The sequence below is a fragment of the Plodia interpunctella genome, chromosome 9, assembly GCF_027563975.2.
Source record: "Plodia interpunctella isolate USDA-ARS_2022_Savannah chromosome 9, ilPloInte3.2, whole genome shotgun sequence".
Lineage (NCBI taxonomy): Eukaryota > Metazoa > Arthropoda > Insecta > Lepidoptera > Pyralidae > Plodia > Plodia interpunctella.
Genome location: NC_071302.1, coordinates 2,108,025 through 2,126,116, shown reverse-complemented (window position 1 = coordinate 2,126,116; position 18,092 = coordinate 2,108,025). Strand labels below are relative to the sequence as shown.

Genomic DNA, 18,092 nt, shown 5'->3' with positions numbered 1-18,092 from the left:
AATTGTCTGAACGGCGAAGAGATTATAGAGAGAAGCGTCTTGGTGCTGCGAGCGGTTCCGAGTGTATGCTGAAGATGTCCTAATATCTATTTCGCTCACCTTTATTCACGGAAAGACTATGTTCATTTTGACCGTCATTATCGGATACATTAACACTAACACTTTGCTCTGCTTTAACACTATCACTCACACACTTGACATCTTTTACATTCACACACTGTACAGTACCGTCATCCTGATGGTCGCTGGCTGGACAAGCGCGGCGACAGCGCGTGCGCTGCTGTTAGACCTGCTGCTACTACACAGTAAATGACGACATAGTGGTGCACGTCGTGAAAACTGATTCTGTCTGTCTCTGTATCTATTTTCTGGGATGCTTCTTTTAGCTGCCTAATCTGATCATCGATCAAAGATCAAAGGGGTTTTTAAGCTCAGTAGAATTTAGCACGCTAATAGGTATAGATACATTTATGATGTTGTTGACAGGCGCGATATCTGGTGCAAAGATCACTGGTTCAATATTAATTTTATTTTGTTGTATTTTATGAGGTGTTATAACGAAAGTATCCCCGCGTATGACACAGTCATTCCCGAGAGTTATGATACGAACTCCGGTCAGCTGTTCAACGGTAACACGATCTGGACATATGAAACGCAAGGCGCATTGACCGCAACAATTGAGTATGTGTGAGTTTGACTGAGTAAGCTTTCTCCACGTTGTTTGACATTGAGTTGTGACGATTTCGCAGCTATTTGAATTTTGACTATTTTTTCTACACAAGCTCTTGTCTGTTTGTCTAACGTAAACAGGCGTTTGAAGCTGGCAAAGATAATCTGTAAAACTATCTGAATTATATTCTATACAATGTTGGAAGTTACAATGAGCTAGCTTGTTTGTGTTGTTGATGCTAGCTCATTGTCCATAGTTTTATTTGTCTTTTGTTTCCACTAGTTTATTTCGTATTCTTGTTTATTAATTGCTGTATGTTTTTTGTTCTAGAATTGGAGCAAGTGGAGTCACTAGCGTGGCCACCCGACACTGCCTTAGTTCGCGCACACGTTCCGAGTCACTCGCCCCGCTGTCCGGCGAGGATATATATAACTCTAACCCTTGGAAACGGTGTAGATATTAGTGAGAAAGATTATATTATACAGATTATCTATATACATATTAGAGAAAATGTCCTATCGAGAAGAACTACTTATACTGTACGATCGACTGAGTGAAGGATTAAACGATTCATTATAATGAAACTCGTGAGGGGAGTCGGTGTAGTTTTATTTGTTAACTGCCGCTCGCAGCCGTTAGACTTTATAATTATGTTAGTCGGCCGTTTGTGTAGATATACGATATACGTGTAATGTAGGTAGCTTGGAATCTGATTCCTCAGCCGCCGTGTTTGCGTTGCCTTCGCGGACCCCGCCGCCGTTATTATACATATTTTACACTATATTATGGCATAATACGATATTAATTTCTATGATTGATATGCTCGCAAATGAGACGGAATTATAAAACGTGTAATAAATTTGCTTGTACATGAAGATTAAATATCATATATTGATGCACTGTATCCGCTGGTGTTTTTAATAATACCACCTGTTTTCAAATCTTTTTTATAGGTTTATTTGGGTAATGTGTATATTTATAAGTAAATTATTATTGAGGACGTTGTCTCGAATATTAAAGCAGGATATGCGGTAAGTTCTAGGCAAATAAACCGTTGTCACAGTATCTTGCGTGTGTTCTTGAATAGGGCCTAAGCAATGTTCTGAGTTCATACATTACGGCGAAATAAAAGTTCTGTTTACATAAAATACATCATTTATTAGTGTCATTAATAACGTTATCCCTAATTAGAACAAATTCTTAAACGAGATTCTTTACATAAATATGTACATTATTCAAAATATAATAGGACTACAATAAAATAGGACCTTAATTTGGCTAGATTTTATTTACGTAATAATGATTATGTGTACTACTCAAATCTTTAAAATTATTTTAAAAAATAATATTAAATGCATTAGGATCACGATAATAATTAGTTGATCACGAAACACAATATTGGTTTAATACATGACATATTATGTACTGGAGGAATATAACTTTGGTTAAGTACCTACCATATACGCTGGTTTACAAAATGTCAGCTCAAAAGGGAACTTCTATTACAGCCAAGTATTTTAAATTGCTTTGACTACAAGTGAAGAGATATTCGCACAAATTTAAGTTATGTACTAAAAATTAAATGGAGGATATATGCAAAATTATATGGAAACATGTGCATTTTCCTGTGTTTCCAAAAACATTAGATCAAAACCAAATCCCTTCTTACGCACAAAAAAGGCTCATAACAATGTAATATGAACAGATTACGCCTTATGTAATATGAACAGATTACGCCTTATGTAATATGAACAGATTACGCCGCACAACACTTCACAACTCTGAGTGCTTCGAAAGAATCTTGCCTTCAATGTCGGCGTGCATCTTCTCCACTTTCCTCTGGTGCTTCTTGATGGACCGCTGCTGCTCCTCGAAATAGTCCATCTTGTCGCCGTTGGCTGCCTTCTGCCAATAGGACTAATATGCCTTCAGTTTCAAAAAGTAACAATTTTATAAGAGGCTGAAACTGTTTTAAGTGTTGGAAACTGTCATATGAGGATGTTGTTGTTCAAAAGTTGCCATTTTAGGAAGTTGTTGTTTTCGACCTGATTTAGAAAAATGTAATTGAACAAGATAGGTGCTATTTTGATTTAACTGAAGTCACACAACTATAGATAAATAAAAATATGTAAGTAAATTAAGATGGAATTAATGAATAAACGGAGGCCTACGTCCCAGGAAGCAAAGAGATATCCCACATACACGGTGGGAGACGGATATCTAATGGCTCTAAATTAAAAAAAAAGTAAATTAAACTAACAAGCAAATGAAACGTCACAGCCCATACTTATTATCCATTTACAAAGAAGGTGAGTAACCCAATAGTGGGCACATTAAAATGTGTGATAATGAGGATAACATGAATCACGGGTAAAACTGTTAGGATGCAAAAAAATACAAAAAATATATATATAACCTTGCTATCGAATTTCTCAGTGTTTCTTACATGATCAGCGTGTAGCGCCCTCAGCTTCAATAGGCGGGACTCGTAATGCTGCAGTTCCACCTGGAAAACAAACATACAGTCTATCAAGAAAGTGATGAAAATAAATACACTGGGTGTTTATCAAACAACATTTCTATTTGGTATTGCAATGGCAAAATTACCTAGTTCGTTAACTCAGAGTGATTTGATATAAGATTGATTGTACAGTTGAGGGCCTGATAACCTCACTCCCTGAGACTCCCTGTTGATGTTACTAACAAAGGAGGAGTTAGGTTAGTTTTATACACAGAAATCAGTGACATGAGGAAATTTTTATACACAGAAATCAGTGACATGAGGAAATTTCTATAAGGTACTCAATAGTAAAGTAGTTTTAGACTATAACATAGTCTCCGTGTTATGGAGTATAGATGGGTTTACCCAAACCATGAAGTAAATTCATCAAAATCTATCCAGTACTTTTTTTAGTGTGAAAGACATAGAATTTACTAGTTCTGATTAGATAGGTCATTCTGAGGGAAGAACGTAACCTTGGCTGATATGAAGAAATGATTACCTTCAGTGATTCCAGTTCATCAACAGTGAAGTTAGCAGCCGTCGCCATGCGCCACAGCCCTTGTACTTTTGGCTCGATGAATTCTTTATTGTTTGGGCCTGCAAGAAATGAAAGGTATCTGTCACTTGTATCAAGTGTGTTATTGGTAAAAAATGTGTTATTGTAGTCAGATTTTGTTCAAGTCGCCTAAAGGTATCTGGTACGACTTTTACGAATACTATGCTTTCAGAAATAACAAAATATCTGACAAAACTAGATAGGTTTTTTTATAAATAAATACCTTGAGCTGTCTTTCTTTGCAGCCTGTCAAACCCATCCCGCAGGCCCCGGTGCTTGTCCCTGATCATATTGGTCTTGTCTGTGAAGTCCTTCTTGATTTCATTTGTGTCCGTGTCCCCAGTGATCTCATTGAAACGTTCCATTTCTTCCTCATTAATTGCATCTGAAAATAAAATGATGCTTTACAGGCATGGCATATATAGAAAAAAATTATGAATAAATAAGTAAATAACCTACTGTCATAAGTATCCTTCTTCCCATCTTTAGCATCACTTAGTAGTTCATAGTACTGGTCAATCTTATCCTGATGGTGAAGGAATTCTTCTTTTAGAGCTGATAGCTCCTCGCTGGTAAATCCAGAAGTCTCTGCTTTCGCCCACAACTGATTCAGTTTTTTGTCCTTGAATATGCTCCTGTTTATGTGGTCATCAATGGCAGAATTGTGTGACTGCAACAGAATATAGGTACAAAGAGCAATTTTTTTAACTTGCAAACATTTAAAACATAAATTTGACATTAGTTCAGTTTATGAAATCAAGGAATCATGATTTTTGCCCAACACTAAAATATTATTTTCTAACTAAAAATTCTTTTTTTTTTCTCCCTAGACTCCTATTGATGTAAAAAAACTAAGTGTCAAGGGCTGAAACAGAAGAGGTAAATATTTAATTCCATCGAGACATTAAAAAAAAGTCTGAAAATCAAACAAAACTTTTTACTCACTGGATGGTCTTTTTGTCTAACAGCACCATCTTCAAAATGTTCCCGTAAGCCAAAGTTATTCATTATAGTAGTCAGCTTGCGCCTCAACTCTGCCTCCTTTAGCCCTTCCTTGTCGCCGCCTTCGCTCTTGACCCTTTTGTATGTAATTTCTTCTTTGTCTTGAATCATCAAGTCACTATACAGAGACTTCAGTTTTGGTTCTGTTAGTCGCTAAAAATACAACATACTTTAAAACAAAATCAATCGTGAAACAAATAATTAACAGTTTTACGTTTACTCCGCCTATAAGTGAAATGCCAAAATCAAAAAACTATAGCTGCATGCATAACGCCCCCTACTATCACCATTATACCTAGTAACTTACATGTTGAGCTTTAGACCACAAAAGATTTAATTTATTCATTCTGAATGGTTTTTCTAGTGTTCTAAAGTCTATATTATTCTTCTTTTTGTCATTCTTTTTTTCATTTGCCGATTTTGAATATTTGTTTTCGCATAAAACATGAGCAATAAACAAAATGAGAATACAAATAAAATATCTTTGAAGCAACATCTTGCTTGAGATAGATATGTAGATAATGTCAACAAACAATAGGTGGATGTGATAAATTTGATTATAAATTTATAATTTTCACTTTGAAATGCAATGCCTATGATCAAAACACTTTTTTGCTTTTCTTGCAAAAAGTCACTGTGACGTAAGGTGACGTTAAATTTCATTTGACAGTGACAATACCATAAACACAGTGCTACTTACTAAATCCATGACACATGCCCTAAAAGCACTTGCATTCCAGGCACGGTTACATCGTTACAGAGATTAGACGCTGAATGCATCACAAAACATTACATTGAACAACAGAGTTTGTCTTTATATAGTTTTCGCTTATTTTTTTGCATGATTCCGCTTTCATGCCGAAAACAAACAAATGTCATGACAAAATAATCCTCAGCCATGGTATTAGTAGCTTATAAATCCATGTTCTATAATCTATAGTTTGTGGTCCCCCTTTGCTTTTCCATAAGAAATGTCTGTGGTCCTCTGACCTGACTTTTGACAGTTGGCTGGCACAGGCAAGGCAAGGCAGCTCAAGTTTGTGACTTTGTGCCCCGTAGTCGTCTGTCGTCGTCAATATGTTTGTGAAGTGCAATATTATTATTAACCTATCCAATGAGTTTAGAGTTGATATATAAGCAAATGTTCATAGTTTAAGATACCAAAAATTTTAATGTAGATTTATAAACTAAGGTGTTAAATTCAGTTCTTTCGCATTCGTGGATACAAAAAATATCTCGATTGAACTACATAATGATATTTTCTTCCCCACCTTAGACTGCATCAGTATTTGTCCCGGGCACACACAAATTCGTATGGCCATCGCTACTTTCTCTAGCTGATGCGATGCTTCGCTTGTCGGTTACTCAATACCTAACTCTGTTGTGCAAATCTTGCTAGTGAATTGTGAACGACTCGATGTTCTAACGGTAGTCTGTAGGCCGCGAGAGCAAATGTCGGTCGTGTGATTGCGGTGTGCATCAATAAGTAACTCGTTTATTGACTGTGTTCGGAGTGTGATGTATTTGCAGTTGTTGTGATGGTGGAACGTGATGGTATGCGTCGCGGCAGTGGCGGCGGTTGTGGTTGGGGCGGCGGACTTTTGGGCCGCTGGTCCCTTCGGCGGCTGCTGCTGGACAGCCCTCTTGTCGGCCGAAGATTCGCTCATTCAGGTAGGGTCCTAAATTACTATTTATAAAATATACCTAAAACCTATGTAAAACCTGTATTTACATAGGGTTTATTTAAGAAAATATTACTCATATAATTATCAATATTTTTATTAGTATTGATCAACATTTTGTTATCTGAAATCCATAGCCATTAATAATTTTATGTTGTCTACACAGTCTGGAATAACACATAGGGTACTTTTTAGCCCGAAATTCTGGGAGGATTCACGGGAGTAGAGCCCTGGGCTGCAGCTAGTTTATATTTAGTATTTATTTAATGCAAAAAATATAAAAAGGAAGAATAACTTTTAGGTATTCCCATATTATCAGTTAGTAAAGATTCCTTATGAACATTGTGGAATGATTTCTGATGAAAGGTAGTGAACTTTTCCTTTAAATGTGTTATGACTCAAACCTATTGGGATTGCCCCGATGCCAAACATGCTCCACTTTTCCTTTTTTATTCCACTTGGGGCTTTGCTTTCATAAGATTCTATACTAATGTAGGTACTTAAATACTAAACAACACTTTGATTAACATGATAATGAAAATATATATATAATTTCTTTAAAGTTTATTTAGCAATAAGGAAATATATTCAAATACTAAATAAGTATATGTGAAAATATTTTTTCCTCTCTTACTGTATGTTCTTGGATAATTGAACATTTATATTACTTTTTGCCTTAGTATATATAATAATATACATATACAAAACCCTGAGTAACCTTGTTTACCTGTTAAACACCAGTTAAACCGCAAAGGTCTCAAGACTAAGAACTTTTATATGAGTCATATTATAATTATTTTGATCTAATTTTAAAATATATATGGGGGAAAGAGAGGGATTGTATTATGAAAATGATATCTAGTTTTTAACCTCATAAAAATTAAAATTTAGTTTTTAAGAAATAGTTTTAAATTTAGTTTTGAGAAATAGAATACTCTTTTACTCATGATGTTGATTAGAAAAGAGCACTTGCTAATCTCTAATGAAAATACTATTCTTATATAGCATAATACTGGTTCTTATGGCTTATAAATAAATCATACTTATTATTGTTATATTTCATTGAAATATAACAATAATAAATATGATCAGAATCTATATCATGTTTGAAGAAATATCTTTGGAACAAATAATTTTTCAATTGGAACACAATTCTATGGAATTATTATTGGCAACTACAACATGATCTACCCCATGGCCCCATCACTGACCGGCGGTTGCAGTTATTTACACAAGCTGCATTATATATCTTCCTCCCAATCATGTTAATAACTTGTGCTCCTCCTAACTTGTGTCTCTTTTGGTTTATGATTCAATTTTAACCCAAGAATTTGCTAAACTATTTTTGCTATACTGGGTAAAAACAATTAAACAATCGAGGTTCAATCCAGTGAATTTATTAGCGCGACCCAGTCGACTAATACACAACAAAATCGCAACATGTGAAGCGAAGCAAATCGTGAACGTAACTATGGCAGCGTAACAGCGCTTTATTTAACACCTTAACCCAGTTTCTAAGACCGCCTCATGATCAATTAAGCGATTATCGTATTTCAATACTCTATTATTTCTGTTAAGTTAAATTAGTCACGGCTTTATACTATAATATACACAGCAAATATGTCAGTGGATTTTACTAAGAAAACTCTTCTTCAGTCGCAAGACTAGTTGCGCCTTGTATAAGGGAGCAATTTGGAACCTGTCGTGGAACAGTGTACAGTCCCCTAGGGGAGTGGATGTGGAGATCATGCGATGGTATATATAGACGTACCTACATTCCATTACATAGTAGACACTATTTTGTTTGAACAGCTTACCAGATTATTTTCATTCTCTGTGAAAAATACGATGCCAATGCTGATGCTGTGCTTATTTTTTTATAGGTACAAAGATTTGTTTACATTTTGCTGAGAGTGCAACTGTTTGTTTAGTAATAGTGCAGTGCAGTCCCGTTCAGAGATGAGTCTTAGACCGGGCACAAACTAGACGTGAATCTTGCCCGGGTATAAACCTTTTTACCCGAGCGTGAACCGTATACTAAAATACTGTATGAGCCCCGGTCTGACCATTTTTACCAGGCGTAAACCCATTTCTGCTCTCATTACTCAACATTGTTACATTGCCACATTTTGTGTGCCAACTGTACACATTAAAATAAAAGACTAGCCCTGCTTCACACGGTCCCTTTATGTACCAAGAGTTGACGTCTATGATTGTTATCTGAAACTCTGGTAAGCTTCGTATTTTAGACGCAAAGCGCGAAGTAAAAATAAAGAGGGGACGAAAGTATTTAGCAGAAAAGCACAAGTGAGGAGAATCTTGATTCAAGATTTTTAAAAAATATACTTTATATTCATTTGTTTGTTGGTACAGATTCCCTGATCGTGGCTATTTTAAAACCATTTTGTGTGTTTTAATAACACGTTTTACACCACAATCATTTTTAAATGTATGATCTATTGTTGCAAGTATTGTTAGCATCACGTAATGTACTCGACACATATCGTTATCATTTTTCGCATTTCTGATGTTTTCCGTTTTTTGTAAAAATATACTTTTGACTTCGAAATGGTCAAAAGCATATATTTGTACTATTACCTAATGTCAAAGAGATTTGTTATCTACATAATACATAGGTGAAATATTCACCAGACTTCTTTTAGACGATAACTAGTTGGAATTTATATAATTCTAAAATATTTATAGTAACTACGTGCCTATTTAAATTATATGACTGGAATCCTAATATATTTATGCAAAATATATTTTTTATTCAACACGTGACATCACAACACTCGTATCGCATAAATAAATGAATATTCAAGTTCGCAGTTTATCTTTTATTATACGTATACAAACATTTATTTTTATGCTAAATACCTGTCTTACCACTGATTTTGGTTCTTAGTCATATTATTTTGTGGTTCACGTGATCAAAACATTTTTTCTCTGTCAATTGATAATATATTTTTTTATTGTTGAAGTGCTCAGATGCTAAAGTGAGAAGCGTTTCCGTTTACATTAGTTAAAGTCAATGGTGAACAAAAAAAAGGAAATATTTAGGAAACCTTCACGATGCTGAGGATGCGAGCAAGGCTGACTCCGCGGTGTCCTTGTTGGCGGGAAACTGATTATTGAAAACTATAATTCCGGTATATTGAAAGTTATCGACTATAAGATTAACGTCGGGTCATTAACTATATTCCAAATTTCATTAAAATCGGCTCAACGATTTATAACGGACTTTATTTTTTAAAATAGCGGTAAACTTCCATAAACGATTTTATGCCAAACCTGGCTAATTTTGTGAAGTGCTAAAAAAAATAAAGTTGTTCATAAAATCTAGTCGCGTCTTGATTCAAGTTCTATATTTAAATATCGAAGCTGTTGACAAGTGCACCTGTCTGCTTCTGCACATATACGTATTTAATTCTATTCAACCTCTTCCAAATAAATAGCTATGAAATTAACTGGAATAAACATGTGCTTAATTCTAGTCGTAAAACATAATTGGCTGAATTAGATAACTTTCACAGTTACATAACCAGTCTCGGTAGCCCAATATTGAATGATACGGCAATTGGAAATCAAATACCTAACACCTAACATTCAAGAAAAAAATTTTCAATTGCTATATACAAAATATTTCAACTTAAGTAGGCGTTAACTATTTCATGAATAAGACATAAGACCTACTTAGCTAATTGACGTTTTTGGAGAAAAGGTTACGGTAAAGTTTGTTGCGCCGCTTCTCATTCACCTGCGCTTTGGAAGTCGCCGGTAGACTTTGACGTCAATAAGTGATGTATATCATCCTAAACCATGCAACTAAAGATGGAGTTTTCACTGTTATTTAGACAATATATTTCACAAGGTTTATATATACAAATAACCCCGAAGTCGGGCGGTCGCTAGTTTATAACTGAAAAAGTGGAATGTCTTCATCTGCTATGATTCATCATAATTTTATCAAACAAGTAATATACAAAAAATGTGCTTGGTGTGATGTCATTAGCTTCCCGTGTGGGCGTCACGCTGACTCTTGCAATGGTCTTGTCCAATGTTTATCTGGGATATGTTGATATGATAAATATTAGATCATTATTATTTCATTTCTGTGAGATTAGATACTGTGGATCTAATATATATTGAAATAAATAATGAACTGTTTTCTCACTACCTATATTGTTGTTTTCGAAACATCAGCGTGTCTTAGATAAGTAGGTTAGTAGAGGTACTTACGTCTACGTATTTATTTTTCCAAAATAAAATTTTAGGCATGAACACAGACACAGACAATGTTAGTTTTCAAAACAAGAATATTCATAAGTTATTTTATTTGTCATACATTTCTTAAACTCCAGAGAGATTCGTGTCCACGAACACGAGGCAGACAAGTGAGATGAGGTGAAAGCGTTGTCTTTCATAATATTTTTTCTCCGGTTGTAACCTTAATTTGTCGGGAGTGGGGGCTGAAGCAAAATGTCCGTGTTTATGGCGACCGGCGAGCGACGTCAGGCCTCATCTACCCTGGGAAGACTCGGATTTCACCCCCCTCACCTTGACGGGCGCGAAGGGCGCGTAAAATTTCCTGCTTCAAAATAAAGATGATTTGACGGCGAATCTTTTAGAAACGGGAAGATGGATGAAAAGTTGTTTACATTTTCCGTGTCAAATAGTTTTTAGTGGAACTGTTTCTCAATATCGGCTACTGTTTTCTCAACAGGCTTTGTTTATGTCCCCGCCAATATTACTGATGCTATTAATTGGTAACAAAAATATTATTATTATTATTATTTTCTAGGTTACTATAAACATTCTATTGTTATCGTAATTGGCGAGATGTAGTTTTATAATGGAATCACGATCACGCAATCGCTCGGCCCACATCTTTCTAACAAAGTTTACCACTCGTGCAATTCTACAAAGCTCGTGTTCCCTTATTACCGGGAAACTTGGCAATAGACAAAAGGGCGACCTCCTTTGATATAATATTCAAAGAGAAAATTGAGTTTAGGGACAATATTCTTAGATATAATGTGAATAGGTATGTAAGATTGTAATATTAAATAATTGTAATATTAAATAATTAACAACAATGGTATTTCTATAGAAAGAATGTCGTTAAAACACGCGTTAAATATGGGACTTTATTGTGTTCTGGTTAGGGAGGGGGACGTGACCAAAGTAGGTCAAAGCCAAGCTGCTAAACGATAAAAAACGCTCAGATGAGAGAGACTACATAAGATTACAAACAGATATTTAACTAGGTATTTATTAGGTGGTTCCAGAAAGCGGTTCAAACTTGAAACATTTTTTACGCCTCCAAACTAAGTTATGGCGCGTGGGCGATTTTATTGTATAGAATTAGTTTAAACCTGTTTCGTGTTATCAATCGGGGTTAAAGCTACCTTGAATGCCGCAATGTGCGTCAAATCAGAAAGATCGCAACTGAAACAAATAAGATTTGAACTGCATTGCATTGTTGCTAAGTTGTTGTAAGATTGTTGCCATGCAGAATTTAATCGGAGGTCTGTGACGGCATGCGATGACGTTATTTCCGAGGCATGAATAAAATTGCAATTTACAGTCAATGTACTCTGGACTTATGTACAGAATTGCGGACAATTTTTTTATCAGTTTTGAATGTCTCTAGAAAGTTTCGGGGCGTTGTGAATTTCCATCAAATTAAAAACTTAATTTTAAATATCCAATAAAAGTTCGTTTAGAAGTTTGAAGATGATTAATTAATTTCCTCTGTGGAAGCGGCTTTATAGGTTGAACAAAAAATATTTGCCGGTATTTCTTTATACAACTTGTTTAAGTGCCCCACTGCTGGGTAAAGGCCTCGATTTCTGTCTTGGCCGTCTGTTGCCAACCAAGCTTAAATTTCTAAGTCATTATCGTCGGTCATTATAACTCATTTATTTAAAAAGAATCGAAATTTTAGCACCGACCCGACAGACTCGAGATAATAAATCATCTCAAACACCAGTGCCAATAACACGACGTTTTGGCAAATCCACACGAGTCACAGATTCATGTCAGTCTAGATATAGCATCTTATAATAACCTAGGAAAGTACAGGACCCAACGTTTGCCTTTTTTCGTCCATTGAACCGGCTCACAATTCTTGTAACTTACAGCGTATCAGGACACTTGCGCTAAAAAAATTGCGCGAAAGACACATGCGCCAAAGACATTTGCGCGCAAAGACACTTGCGCTCAAAGACAATTCTTGTAATTGTTTATAAGTCGTTTACTGCTCAATTAGACATTCGACGTTATTTTAGAGACAACTTACTGCGTATCAGGACACTTGCGCTAAAAAAATTGCGCGAAAGACATATGCGCCAAAGACATTTGCGCGCAAAGACAAAGCGCAAAGACCTTGCGTTGCGTTTTACACAACGCAACGCAACGAAACACATCGCAACGAATCGCAACGCAACACAACGAAACGCAACACAACACAACGTAACGCAACACAACATAACACAACGCAACGCCTTAATTCCTTAACCTTTTAGTCTTTCGCGCAAGTTGTTTACGCGCAAGTGCTTTCGCGCACCATTCTTGCGCGCAAGTTTCTTTTGCCCATGTGTCTTGCGCGCAAAAGTACCAAACTCAACTTACTGTGGATGTGGTAGGTACAGGAATCTAAACAAGCACTAGGAATCATCGATACACCAATGCCGTATCTAGAACTGAAACATAAATCTATGACACAGCATTCCATTTGTTTACAGTCGTGGCATTTATGGTTTCAGTGTTTGCTCGTTTGTTCGAACCTTTATTATCGGACTGCCTAGCATAATATGGCTACCATTCAGTACGTGGACTGAAATTTGCTTTTGCATATTGATCGTAATATATAGATACCAACTGAGCATAGTTTTACTATTTAAAAAAAAAACAAATAATTATATTACAAGCTCGGTAGCATCTAGAACAAGAGATGAGATATGTTTTTGATTACCTTCCTTATCTTCGGTATCGTTGTTAATATATCCCTGACTTTTGAATTTTGTATTTTGGGTTTACGTCTCGCTTAGCCAAATGACCTTTTTAGGGTCGACTCCATGGATGCGATCGACTCCGTGGATTCCATGAGTCAACAAAACGTTAGAGTGTAAAGTCAGGTGGTTTGTGAAAAAGCCAGTAGACGGACTGCGTAATGCGTTTAGTAATGGGCAGTCATAAATGTATTACGCATTCGGTCTGCCTATAGAGTCGACCATCGGGAATTCCGTGAGACAAAACGTTCGGACCACATAGGACTAAAGTCAGCTGTTTGTGTAGGCTCAGAATGACTATGCTATGATTAGTAGATATTTACACCTGGCGGAAAAGCAAACATCGTTTTCTACGTAATTAATCGTTCATATGCAACACGTCCTCAGTATTTTTGAGGATGTACCGAGCCGGTGCCGTGTTGGATTAATACTTGACATTGGTAACGCCTACAGCAACGGAAGGTCGTTGTATTGCCTTAAATAAGCACTCATACCATTACATGTGGCAATAAAAAATAAATAATTACATACATATGGTTAAACCCCGAAGTGCGGCTACACGGTTTAGCCGGCTAGACCTACGTACATATGTGCAGTCGTTATTGTTTACACGTAGGTGTAGCCTGCTCATATTTGGCTAGACTTAGGTGCTACCTGCTTGCCTTTGAGCTAGACCTTGTTTTTGACATCCCAACTCCAGGTGCAGCGTAGAATAAGATAGGTTAATTCGTGTGGATCCGTTTTTCATACTGTTGAAATGCATTTTAGCCTTTCGGTCAAGAATACATTACCTACCTACTGCTACTACTACTACTTACCTACCAAGGTGATGTAATTTTACCTCTTTTATATATGAGGACCATCTGAAAGTGATTCTTTTATGTTAGTCAAGAACATCTGTCATTACATAACCGTTGAATAAACTACACACCATAAACCGAATATATCTGGTACCATCGTATTGTTTACCAACACCTACAAAATTTCGAATGAATTGTTTTCATTTCCTCATTCATTCTTCTTCGTCGAGTCATAAAGTTAGATATTTTCTCATTTTCTACTCTGTCATCATCATCATCATCAAATTCGATTATATTCCTCATTGACATAACTTGTTATTTCCCTTTAAGTTCTCACTTTAATTGCCATTACAATCGACAATTCCTTCCTCCTTTAACATGAATCAATTGACTTCCAATCCAGCCGACATCAGTTCTTCTGTCTCCCTTATAATGGAACTTAAAAAGGCGACTCTTTAAATGCAAGCTTTTTTTAAACAGACTAAAGAAAATGCTTCATGCGAATTTCTTTTCTAATACGAACTCCAAGACGTTTTTGCCACACTGCAATTGATGAAAAGCAAACGCGGTGAGTTCGAATCTCAACTCGCACTACGCGTACGACAGGTGAAACCCTGAAAGAAATAAAAATACCAATCTATTTTTATCTAGTGAGAGTATAATGATCTCGATGTAGTGATACGAGCACACTCGAGATACGGTCGATTGCATCTGGTGCAATTATCAAGCGCTGGGGTATCGATGATAACGGAAATCGAGATAAAATTGCCATGTTTCACATTACCGTTTACTGAGTGAGGATAATTTCCAACTTTCTGTGCTATTATAACTATAATTGGCTATGTATGCACCAGCTGAATCTTCTTGCAATAAAAAAACAATGTACCCACTACTTGTCATATTTTTCTTTCGCAATTTTTGCTTCCACCTCACTCATGTTCGCGTGTTACGATTGTATTCGAGGCTGAAGCCGTCTGAAGCACTGTATGCCCAGGTTCACCATAAAAAATAAACCTTAAAATGTTGAAGATTCAACTGTAATGTTACAAACATCCGCCTGCCTCACGTTAACCATCCTTGGGAACCCAATTGTTGCCTTTCAGCTGCTGCCAAGGCTATGATGTGTCCTTTAATCACTTCGTACGACATCCACTGGAGGATATGGAGCGGTCCTATTCTAAAGTGGGCCCACATGCCTTTTGGTTCCAATACTAGGCAGTATTGGAACCAAAAGGCATGTGGATTTCGCAATTATTATGCTCAGAATGGGTAAAAAATGACATGTTGCAGAATAATTTAAATAATTCGCTTATTCGAACGTAACTTCAGAAGGCATAAGTCATTGGTCCCAACTGTATTCGCAATCGTAAAACTGTGGTGGGTCATGCCATGGCCCATCCTCCTTCCTATCCATCCATAAGGAAGGCCAGTGCCCCAACAGCAATAGGGACATTAAAACAACTGATAATTAATTGAAGTAAATGTTATCAATGTGTACGCAATATAAATCAATATATTATGCATATCATAACATTGATTAAAGCCATCGAAATATATATTAAATCAATGTTTTGTGCACGAGTAATTGTTCCATGTCCTTGTTTAATTAAAATAGTTTATTACAAGTGATATTGTATAATACATTGTAGTTTATCATTAAATCGTACCTATCCCATTGTGCTTTTAATTATGTCGTATAATGTAATTTGTGTAATGTTGTGATAAACGTTTACTGTGTGCTTAACTTCGACCACCGAAGTAGTTTATTCAATTGATTTATATAGGAATGTATGCCTATTAGCTACTGTGAAAAATATGGATAAGGTCTTCTGTGGCTCAAATCAACTATCCGATGAATACTCCTCCTTGTCTCACCACTCTGTTGCCGCTCGTTTACATAGGTTTGACAGTGACGTCGATGTACGCAGTTATGTCATACTATACTGCGTTAGTTGACGGAACGGAGCAGTGAGGCCTCGGCACACCAACATTGGTAATGGCACCACGTCGTGGCATAATTTCTCATTTTTACATAATTTGGTAAATTTGTGTCTCACGGGAAAGTTACTATGGAATATTTCATCAATAAAAATTGTGCTTGCTACCAGTCCACAAAAAATCCCGTTCATGTTTTCCGTAACTTGTTATACTCACCACACCACACCCTAAACACATAGCATTATCTGTATAACCAAATAGTTGACTGTTAGGTCATGCTTTTAGCATTAATCCATCAGCATTAGTCCATCTATTATACTTTTACGAATTGTGTTTTGTGCATATAAAGTTTAAATAAATAAATAAACCCCGAGCCTTCCCCTCATTCTGAAAAATATAACGTTCTGGATATCGTCGGTCGATCGATCTTTCACCAGTTTCACCGGCAACTCTGGACATTTAGTGTAAATTTTACTTTAGAAAACTGATTTATTACTAATTTGTGTTTTCTTCTTTTCTTACAAGTACTTGTGATGCTAGTTATGAAAAAAAGGTATATTATTAATAAGGTGTTTGTCTACAATACAAGAAAGCTCGCATTCATTCAAATACACGCAATCATATTGAAGGTGTAGGTACTTTTCCTTCAGATTTTTTTGAAAAATTTAATTTTTGCCTTATTATTTTCACAGGCCAATAATATTGCTTCTCGATTTCCTTAGACAGTCAACAAATGTATAAGAAATATGTTGACATATTTGCTTATACATAGAGTTATTTCGTCACGTCCATGAACCTCGCCATTTTACACAGACGTTTACAGTAACAGTAGTTATTTTTATTTATCTCTGACACTGCTTTGCGAACGTAAAACAGATTTGCATATCTGGCCCGTATCGTCCACGTGTACATTGTTTAGACATTGTTATTACCGAAATTTCATTTCTTTAAAACTAGGAATATAGGATTGGAATAAAAAGTACCTAGGTACTTCGAATAACACGCATAGTTAATATGAGTTATTTTAACTATGTATTTAGCCTGTAACTTAATCAATAACTAAATTAACAAATACAAAATCTCTTTATCTAAGGTCTGAACTGAGAATCAAATCCCTAGGACGCACTTACTTTTAGGACAACATCTCCATTGGCCAATTGATAAAACATAAAAAATATCAGTAAGTACCCAAATCTACATTCACCGTAGTTAGTATTCAACTCGTGACACTAAATGCCGCATTTATCAAATGTTAAATATTTTAATCGATCAGTGACAGCCATTTTGATGTTTCACAACAAAATGTTAGCGCCCTATTTTGCTGTTTGATTTCATCAGCAGAATTTCATTGATTTTATAGAATCAGTGGTCACTTCTTAAAACAGATATATCCAAAATTTAAGATATCATTAGTCAAGACACTCGAGTAACGTCCAAAATTCACAGATTTGGGTCCTTTAACCAGAATTTACACAATGTGATAATGTTAACTCGTTGGTGTGCCATTTTCGATATTGTTAAGAAATGATGTTTTACAGATGACTCTATATTTAGCTCGGTAGTTTACTACTATATTATTATCGTTGTGCAATCACCAATTCAGATCAAACGAAATCCTTTATTGCACAACTGAGTAATATTCATAAAAGATTTATATTATGTGCTGTATAATGCGGCCCACTTAAGTGTCAATACATCAGAAATGTTGCTGTAATAACGTTCCTTCGTGTAAAACCGGTAAATCAGTCATGTTTTGTGGATTCGTTAAAAACCCGTTGCAATACATGTAACAAAATATCGAGTAAATAGAACCGGCACGTACTGTCAACGACCTCTCAGCGGATAATTAGCAGTGAGACTGAGGGAGGGTTCAGCAACACTACGTACGTACATACATAAATAATACAGGTTAAGCTATGATATGT

At 35.8% G+C, this 18,092-nt stretch overlaps 3 protein-coding genes across 20 annotated transcripts in view; 2 read left to right on the top strand and 1 right to left on the bottom strand.

Moving 5' to 3' along the window:
- Nucleotides 1–1,735, top strand: part of LOC128672215 (ankyrin repeat domain-containing protein 17-like) — a 46,894-nt gene extending 45,159 nt beyond the window's left edge. For all 14 annotated transcript variants that reach the window (XM_053749200.2, XM_053749199.2, XM_053749201.2 and 11 more), the window contains one exon: nt 1,001–1,735. In XM_053749200.2, the coding sequence (XP_053605175.1) occupies nt 1,001–1,024 (24 nt within the window). In that variant the 3' untranslated portion in view covers nt 1,025–1,735. The remainder of the gene's footprint in view (nt 1–1,000) is intronic.
- Nucleotides 1,736–1,807: 72 nt separating this feature from the next.
- Nucleotides 1,808–5,379, bottom strand: LOC128672217 (uncharacterized protein). Of its 4 annotated transcripts, none has more exons than XM_053749217.1 (7): nt 5,039–5,379; nt 4,675–4,884; nt 4,189–4,399; nt 3,953–4,114; nt 3,673–3,770; nt 3,087–3,176; nt 1,808–2,575 (listed from the first exon to the last, which is right to left on the bottom strand). In XM_053749217.1, the coding sequence occupies exons 1-7, from the start codon at nt 5,225–5,227 to the stop codon at nt 2,444–2,446; spliced, it is 1,092 nt and encodes a 363-aa protein (XP_053605192.1). In that variant the 5' UTR covers nt 5,228–5,379; the 3' UTR covers nt 1,808–2,443. The 4 variants fall into 4 exon arrangements, with proteins under 4 accessions (XP_053605192.1, XP_053605189.1, XP_053605188.1 ...); XM_053749214.2 differs by having other exon boundaries at nt 1,808–2,587; nt 3,117–3,176; nt 5,039–5,368; XM_053749213.1 differs by having other exon boundaries at nt 1,808–2,587; nt 5,039–5,367.
- Nucleotides 5,380–5,726: 347 nt separating this feature from the next.
- LOC128672316 (E3 ubiquitin-protein ligase RNF19B-like) overlaps nt 5,727–18,092 on the top strand; it is a 41,595-nt gene continuing 29,229 nt past the window's right edge. Inside the window, exon 1 of one of the 2 annotated variants that reach the window (XM_053749378.2) lies at nt 5,727–6,402. In XM_053749378.2, the coding sequence (XP_053605353.1) occupies nt 6,270–6,402 (133 nt within the window). In that variant the 5' untranslated portion in view covers nt 5,727–6,269. The remainder of the gene's footprint in view (nt 6,403–18,092) is intronic. The other variant, XM_053749379.2, reaches the window with a different exon arrangement.